At 50.1% G+C, this 8,617-nt stretch overlaps 1 protein-coding gene across 2 annotated transcripts; it reads right to left on the reverse strand.

Annotated features, from left to right (window-relative positions):
* Positions 1-5,270: 5,270 nt before the first annotated feature.
* LOC119289257 (thymocyte nuclear protein 1-like) lies at positions 5,271-6,463 on the reverse strand. Of its 2 annotated transcripts, none has more exons than XM_037568617.1 (2): positions 5,664-6,463; positions 5,271-5,534 (listed from the first exon to the last, which is right to left on the reverse strand). In XM_037568617.1, exon 1 carries the CDS (start codon positions 6,367-6,369, stop codon positions 5,683-5,685), a length of 687 nt encoding a protein of 228 aa, XP_037424514.1. In that variant the 5' UTR covers positions 6,370-6,463; the 3' UTR covers positions 5,271-5,534; positions 5,664-5,682. The 2 variants fall into 2 exon arrangements, with proteins under 2 accessions (XP_037424514.1, XP_037424513.1); XM_037568616.1 differs by having other exon boundaries at positions 5,271-5,540.
* Between the last annotated feature and the right edge of the window lie 2,154 nt (positions 6,464-8,617).

The raw sequence follows: 8,617 nt of genomic DNA on the forward strand, positions 1-8,617 counted from the left end.
TCCTCCCGCCTCGCACGTGCAGCGCCTCACCACAGCCGACGTGCCTACGCATCTGCATCGCGGCAGGTCTCCTCCCCACCGGCGCCGCCTCCCCAGACCAGCTCGCGCCCGCATCCCGGCCCGCCAGCGTCGCCTCTGCTCCGCGTCGGCTCCGCGTCCCGCGCCGTCCGGCTTGCCGCTGCCGCCTCCTGCACGCTGGCTCCACCCGGGCCGAGCCCCTTGTTCGCGCCCTTCGCAGGCGTCCGCCTGCCAGCGTGGTCGGTTCCTCGGCCAGCCCGGCTCCGCCTCCGTGCGCCGCGCCCGCCGGGTGCGCCCGTGGCCGCCTGCTCCACCGCCGGCTGCCGACTCCCTCCCGCGTCGCCCCGGCTCTGTCCGCGCGGCCGGCTTCGCCAGCGCCCGGCCGCCTGGTCGCCACGCCCCTCTGCTTCGCCCTGGCCGCATCCCGGCCCCGGGTGGTCGAAGCGGGGGCTAATTGCTTTTTCGTTTTTGATTTAGGGGTGTCTATGTAAAATTCTAGGGTCTAGTTTGTAATTTTAGATTAAAATCTACCTGGCACAAAAAGTCATGCCACGTAGGCAAAAAACGGGCCCCACTTATTATAAACTCACTTAACTGAGCCCGATCCGCCGATCAGTGTCTTTTGCAAAAAGATTATCGAAGACATGGTGTTTTCTGCAAAAAAAAAGTATTGTAATGGTTTTCGCAAACCTTGCCTTCAAAATGGTGGTTTTGTGCAATTTACTCTCCCTGTCCTGCTGCCGCTTGAGCTTTGCGAGCTGAGCCGCCTCCACCGCTGCCTCCGCCCCCTCGCGCTCGGACTGCTCAATGGCAATCCGGAGCGCCATGGCGTTCTTCCGTCGGACCAGCCGCGCGCCCTTCTCTGCGATCGTAAGCGAACGGCGGTAGACCCACTCGAGGAGCGTGCGTCCCCATCGGGCTCCGCCTCCATCCCGCGCCGGGGCGGCGCACGGACTGCTTCGCCTCCCTCCTCTCCCTTTGCCGCTGCCGCTCGCCTTTGATTCTGGTGTGCGCGTTCGGGCCGGCGGGGCGGGCACAAGCACCCCCCGCTGCCCACGTGGGGGGGGGGGGCAGTAGGGGAGGCGCGGATTGCGCACGGGCCGGGAGGGGCCAGCGCCGACGTCCGAGCTACGCCGACCGGGAAGCTGCGTCTGCGTCTAGGCTGCAGATCTGGAGTTGTCCCCGGTCTCCACCTTGGACCGCTCAAAAGTGATGCGGAGGGCATTGCTCATAGTCCGGATCCGGGTCGGAGTCGGAGCGGCCGCCGAAGCTCGACATTGCGCCGGATTCGATCGAAAACGGTGCAGACAGCGAAGAGGACGGAGCAAGAGAGGAGAGTGGGTGAGTTAGAATTTCGGGGCGATGAGCCGGATGTGGTTTTTTGCGGGACCACCGTGAGGTCAATGGTGAGTCGGGCTTGTCAGGCGGACGTGGCTGGGTCACCCTATATCGACTCCAGGTACCGGTTAGCCCAGGCGTTTGAGACCTGTTTGAGGCGTCCGTCTGGGTCAAAAAAATCAGTGACCGGACAGGCAGATGTTCTCACCCAAAGCTTGGCCAACACCTGTCTGTTTGGCATGTGCACATTGATGGCGCTCGCAGGGTGGCGACCGTTGCGTCCATCTCCCTCGGCCACCGCCACCGGCGGCTCCTCCCGTGGTAGAGTACCGCCATGGGACGTGTCCATGGATGTTGGTTCCGGAAGGGGAAATGGAGCGTGCGAGTCGCCGACAGGGATCATGGGAGGAATTGAAGGCGAAACAGATGACGGACGGTTCAGAGCGATCGGTGCTGGCACTGCGTGATCTCGCAGGCTTCGGCACGACCCTTCAGGTCTTGGCGCATTTATTGGTAAGGCTTTTATCTGAATCTGGATGGATGGGTGGGTGATGAGATGAGGTTGGAGGAGTTCAAGTGGTCAAGCAAATCCTATCTGCTCCCAGCCCATCATCCGAGTTCAAGGTGCATATTTCTAGAAGAATCCGTCAACAATGTTAGCGTAACCTTGTCTTCTCTCTCTCTTTTTTGGAAATTTGCTTAATTTTTTTCCTCGATGAAACTTTCGATATATTCACCTTCAATCATCATAGTACGACGAACACAAGAAATAATAAAAAATACATTCGGATCTACACCTAGCAACAACTACAAGCACTGAAGCCTCGCCGCCGTCATCGCCTCTCCCTCGCTGGAGCCGAGCAAACTTGTTGTAGTAGACAGTCGGGACGTCGTCGTGTTAAGGCCTCGTAGGACCAACGGAACAGAATAGTAGCCGTCGCCGATGAAGAGTAGCGTACATAAGAAGAATCCAACCTGAAGACACGCGAACATAAACGAACAATGGCTAGATCCGAGCGGATCCATCAAAGACATATTCATTGTAGACACGCCTCCACACGCCTACCGACGATGATAGACGCATCACCGGAATGAGACTAGACGCGGAGTACCTTATTTCATCTTCAGAGAGCCGCCGCAGTCTCGCCTTCCTAAGCAGGACATAAACCCTGACAAAACTCGAAGAAAGAACTAAAAACGGAGCCCTCCTAACTTAAATGAATTGGGTAGTGCTCCTGCCTTTCTCTTCCAAAAAATAAGCACGTCCATAGAATTGTCAATAGGGGACTGATGTTCCCTCTCTTGAACTTTCGCTGCGGTGGGCTTCAAGCGTGACCCTAAAGTTGGCCCAAAGAGCACACGTGAAAAAGGACTAATCCCAGTTAATTACTTCTTGAAGAAAGAATGCCATTCACAAAAAAAAAAATCGTGAGACAGAAAAGGCTAAGAAACATAAATTTTCAATTGTCATGCTCTAGTTTATAGAAATAGCCATGCTATACTTTGTAAAATTGTCATCCTCTAATTTATAAATTTTCATGGCAACATTCAATAAATGTGACATGACATCTACAAAAATAAAATTGTCATGCTCTAATTTATAAACAAACGGAATGTGCTGATTGGAACTAAACAGAAAATATGTTTACTAGATCATGACAAAAAATATAAACATTAGGGAGTTTCACAAAGGTAGACTAAGAAAAAAAAGTGGTTTCTCTAAAAATCATGAAAAAATTATATATGTCCACACTGCAAATTCCGCATTACAAAAAAGATTGTAGTTGTGAGCAGGCGGAAATTTTGGATGACAATAAATCTGATATTATACAAAAATTATTTTACCATGATATATAAAAAATGTCATAACATGTACAATAAATTTGCCATCGTTTTTTAATCTGAAAATGCCATAATGAAAGGGGAAAATAAAAATGTAAATTGACCATGTGCCTAATACAAACATGATCCTAGATGCCACACTGTTTTATAAAACCAAAAATTCTAAAACTTTGACATGTGAACATTACAAAAATGTGTAAATTCAGCACAAAATATATAAAATTTTCCTTGTGACAAGTTAACAAATTCACAAAATTGCCATGTGGACATTATGAAAAAAATATAAGTATGTCATTTTTGATTATTTTTTTTGAATTTTTCATGTGACCAGCAGAAGATTTTTCAAAATTTGCAATGTGTACAAACTGTTTTTTTAGAAAATGCATAAAAACATGTAAAATTGCCATGTGAGAAAGTAGAACACATTTCCAGAATTGCCATGAATAAGGGAGCAAAATTCCTAAAGCTTGCCATGGGAGCATCAAAAGGACCTAAATTTGCCATGTTTGGAAGACAAAAATGTTACGAATTTGTCATGTGAGTAGGAGAAAATATTTCGAATTTGCAATATGTAGAAAATAACTTTTTTATAAAAAGGCAAAAAAAAATCTCAAATTTGCCATGTGACTATCAATTTTTTTTTAAAAATTGCCATGTCTTATACATCAAAAAGAGCAATTTTTCTATTTAAACATGATTATAAGCCGAATCAAGAGTCGATCGAACTTATAAAACAACTCAATAGAGAAAGCGGGGCGGAATCCATCAGACATGGTGGCGGCTGACAGTGGCGGAGATAGGCCCCAGGCAGCCCGGGCGGCTGCCTGGTGCGTGAGATGTGTTTCCTTTGTATGTTGTAGCACTACTGTAGCTACAGTGCTACAGTGCCTCAAAGGCTGCCTGGGGCGTTGATTATTCCTGCCGCCGCTACTGGCGGCTGAGGTACACGAAACGCGGGTATGTGGTCAGGCCGACCTTGACGAGGATGACATTGAACCAGACGAGGAAGTCCACTGACGAAGGGTATCACGAGTGGGCACGAGCACCACACGTCCCCGGCGACCACTCCCCCGCACCTTGTTCCCCTTCCTCTGCTTGTCCCTTCGCCGCCGCTACAAACTCCCGCGCCAGTCTTGTTCCTTCCCCTCCTCCGCGGGTGGTACATAGCTTCATACATATGTTGATCACAAACATTCATACATAGTTTCATTCATCACAAAGAGACCAACATGTGCTAAATGAGAGTTGCATGATCATGGGTACCGGAAAGGCACCCAACGTGCCCCGGTAGCTAGATCTAGAGAAAAGCCAGCCTCACTCCTCGCCCAACGGGTGATTTGCTCATATGTTCGACTGGGTCCACATGGGATCACACGCTCAAGCTCATCGTCATTATAGTGCTCCATGATCTTGTTTGATAGTCGGTGCCTATACTCGAAGGTGTAACCGCTCTGCGTCAATGCCCTCTGCGCCAATGCTCTCTGCACCCGCACCCTGGCCGCCCTCACCTCCACCGCCTTCTTCTCTTCCTCCGTCAGCTCACCGAGCCCTGGATCTATCCTACTAGGGCTTTGCACACCGAGCGCTGGATCCATCCTACTAGGGCTTTGCACAGTAGGGTGGCGGCTTAGGGTAAATAGGGGAGTGGCTGGACTGATTGGGAGGGATGGGATTCTATTCACAGCCTTTGTATTGCTGCACTCTGATGTAAGAACTGGTTATGTATCCGTTGAGCGATTATATTGTAGAAAGGGGTGAAAGCCCGGTTGTGTTCTAACTCGCTGGCTTTTTGCCTGCATACAGATTATGATGAATATAAAAGCCACGCAGCTAGATGATGATGAATGATGATGTTATATCAGACTATGCGGCTTCTGCTGAAGCCTGTAGCGATGCTACTGATCGATGGTTGCAAAGGGGTCCGTTGAAACAGCGTGTACACAGCTACAATACACTTCCTACTTTAGTCACGGCATCCATATGATCATCATTTAACACACTACCTAATACAGGACATCCATAAAACTGTTGTGTGTCATACCATCCACGGCATGAAACCAACTGCTCGAAAATTCAGTGAACATCATATCCATACAGCCACAAAGAACATCATATGACCCAACCGTTCTTGCAAACATTGCCAACATCAACCACTGAACTTATAAGTAAGTACTTACTAGCTAGAGAATACACAATTGGCCAGGCCGCGATGCAGAGACAGCAAACGTTAGAGAGGATACACAAAATGTCACTGAAATGCTCCTCAGAAATGCCATCTCTTGCACTTGCAGGTCAAAAGACACCACAAAATGATCCTTCCCACGGCATTATGTCACCTGCATCTAGAACGATTTCACAAGATTAGCGGACAATTTTCATGGGAGAAATGTGAAGTGCAGAGTCAAATTAGCCACAGATTGCTCCGGGGAACAATTTTGCGTTTGCAGGAATGTTAGATTGTTTACCTTCAGAGTTCAGAGCATATCAAGCCTCTGTTTCTTCTTCTTCTCCCACCTCCCCGTCCTGCACGAAGCCACCACCCATCTCACAAATCCAATCCCAGACCTCCACCGGCACGGGCATGACCGACAGCCGGGCCTGCCGGATGAGCGCGAAGTCCTTCATCCCCTCCATCTCCCCCGCCGCCGCCGCCTTCTTGATCTCCTCCAGCGACACGGGCCTCCGGAGCTCCCCGACGGCGCGCACGTCCACAGCGCCGCCGGCCGTCGCCTCCCCCTCCTGGCCCTCGTACCACTCCCTGGCGACCTCGACGACGCCCACCACGCGGCGCGACGCGGCGCCGGCGCCCGAGTGGTAGAAGAGGCAGCGGTCGCCGCGGCGCATCGCGCGGAGGTTGTTCATGGCCTGGTGGTTGCGCACGCCGTCCCACGGCCCGACGCCGCCCGGCGCGCCCGCCTGGTCCGACCACGACCACTCCCCCGGCTCCGTCTTCAGCAGCCAGTACTTGCTTGCGGCCGGCGCTGCTCCTTTCTTGCCGGCCGCCGGCGCGGCTTTTTTGCCGGCAGCGGTCGTGGCGGGCACTGCTTTCTTGCCGGCCGCGGGCGCGGCTTTCTTGCCGGCAGCGGTCGTGGCGGGCACTGCTTTCTTGCCGGCGGCGGGCGCTGCTTTCTTGCTGGCGGCGGTGGCGCCGCGAGCTGCTTTCCTCGGCATCCTGTGAGGGTTCAGGGCTGCGGCGATCGCCGGAGCAGGCAAGGATCTTATATTGGCGGGAAATTGGGCGCTAGGGATTGAGAACGCGCGGGGAATCCCTACCATGGCGATGGCTCCCGCTTCCCCTGCTCTCAAAGCCTAAAGCGAAACAGGCAGTCCAGACTAGGCCGTGCCGGGCTGGGCTGACAACAAGCCCTCCTTTCTACGGGCCACAAAACTTGCCAAGTAAAGCCCACTAGGATAACCAGGCCGAACAAGCACTGACAAGGTTTGGCGACGCTAGGCAGCTGGGGTTTGTACCTTGCCTAAAAAATACGGGTTTGAACCGACGAAATGAAACTGAATTCAAACAAAAGTATGACCAAAATGATGGATTGGATTCGAATTCATTCTGTACATGGTACAAATGATACCTTCCAGTACCAAAGCTACGGCAGCTAATTCAAGCAAAGCTAACAAAAAACGAGGCTATCGAATAAACCCAAGTACACTTCACATCACTGTATTTAGTTTCAGAATTGTTTCTCTGCGATTGATCAAGGGAAGTATGGCGGCATTGACTCAGCGAAACATGAAGATTCCTCCGTTAAGTCGACCCAGTTTGGCCTTCTTTTGCCGCCTGATCTTGCTGCTGCTTCTCTGCCCAGTACTTCTGGAGCGGCGGCCCAAATATCACATTCCCAGAAATCACTCCGGCCCTGAGGCATTTGCAAGGCAGAATGACCAAGTTAGAAGCGGGTATGCGACGATAATGAAGTACCAGCACTGCACATCGCAAAATAACACTTGCACAGAGCAATGATATTCAATAGCTACAATGGAAATAACCGCAGTTTTAGGGATGTAACACTTGCACAGACCGATGACAATTCATGAATGTGTGACAGCATCTGACCAGATCATTGATGTAAGGTGCAGTTCTAGGGATGCAACCTTAACAATGTGATGCCTCGTGTTATCAACAAACCACATTTTACAAGCAGTTTTCATCCCAATCTACACATTAAACCTTGTGCCAGCCACATTACTGCAAAAAGACACATTCCACTACCAACAGCTACTGAACAAAATAATGTTATTGCAGCATATAACCCAAGACATGCATTTTTGTACTAGGGCAGTGGAAGTATCTGCAATCTTTGAACAAAAAATTGGGACTTTGCCTCAAGGAAATTAACACAAGTTCAAGACAGTAATTAGGGTGACCAGGTATTCTAATGGCAGCTATGTCACATGATTAGGAGAAGAGGGGAGAGAACTCATAAGGGGGAATATGGCCTTCAGAAAACTTCATTTCTTGATTACCATATCCAACAGGTCCTCTATAAATAGATGTAGCATCCTAACCCAAACAAAGTGTAGCAACCAGATCATCTCCCCGATTGGCTTAAGGTAAAAGCTACTCCCTCCGTCCCATAATATAAGACGTTTTTGCAATTCAATTTGAACTGCAAAAACATCTTATATTATGGGACAGAGGTAGTAAAACATAATATAGAGACCATATGGTTATTCGGTTGCACGGGCTGGACAACTGGAGCTACGGCCCGACTGCTATGGCGCCTAATGCTGGGTATCTTAGGCCGTGCGGTATAAGGCATTCCCCACACAACAGCAAGCCAGCACTAAGAAATGCTTACTGATGCTGCTACCATGGAAAAGTCCTATTTCATGGCAAATTCTCAATCAGAGAGCAGAAATACCAATAGATTGTCTTTGACAATTCTGCGATGACACCAGACTGGGTTTGACCGTATTATACTTTTGTACTAGAAAACAGGGACTGAAGCCCCAATTCTCAGCACTGCTTATGGTTCGACTCGCAAAGCACTAGCAGCAGGATTTGAAGATAATTATCCCTTACACAGAGGGTTTCAGGAACAAGCCTCCCAATGGCGATTCGATCATGCTACCTACAGTTGTTGCGCACTTGCACAGATAATGCCATTTGTGGTGTCGCAACCCCATCTGCATCTAACACATGCTCGAAACACATTGGTTATAATCCTCCCCACCAGCACGCAGGAACTTCGATCCTGGGGGAAAATCAAGCTATTTCTCTTCACAAGAGCAAGACGGAGGCCAATCACAGAAACAAAATCGCATAACCACGGCTCCCAAGGCTGCAACTTGCAAAAGGGATCAAGAACGGCGCGTAATATAGGGTCAGCGCTCAAGCTCAAGAACGCATCTAAACAGCGTCAGACTGGTAGGATGCGGCGACGCCGCAGCAGATCTATGGCGAGAT

The sequence above is a fragment of the Triticum dicoccoides genome, chromosome 4A, assembly GCF_002162155.2.
Source record: "Triticum dicoccoides isolate Atlit2015 ecotype Zavitan chromosome 4A, WEW_v2.0, whole genome shotgun sequence".
NCBI lineage: Eukaryota > Viridiplantae > Streptophyta > Magnoliopsida > Poales > Poaceae > Triticum > Triticum dicoccoides.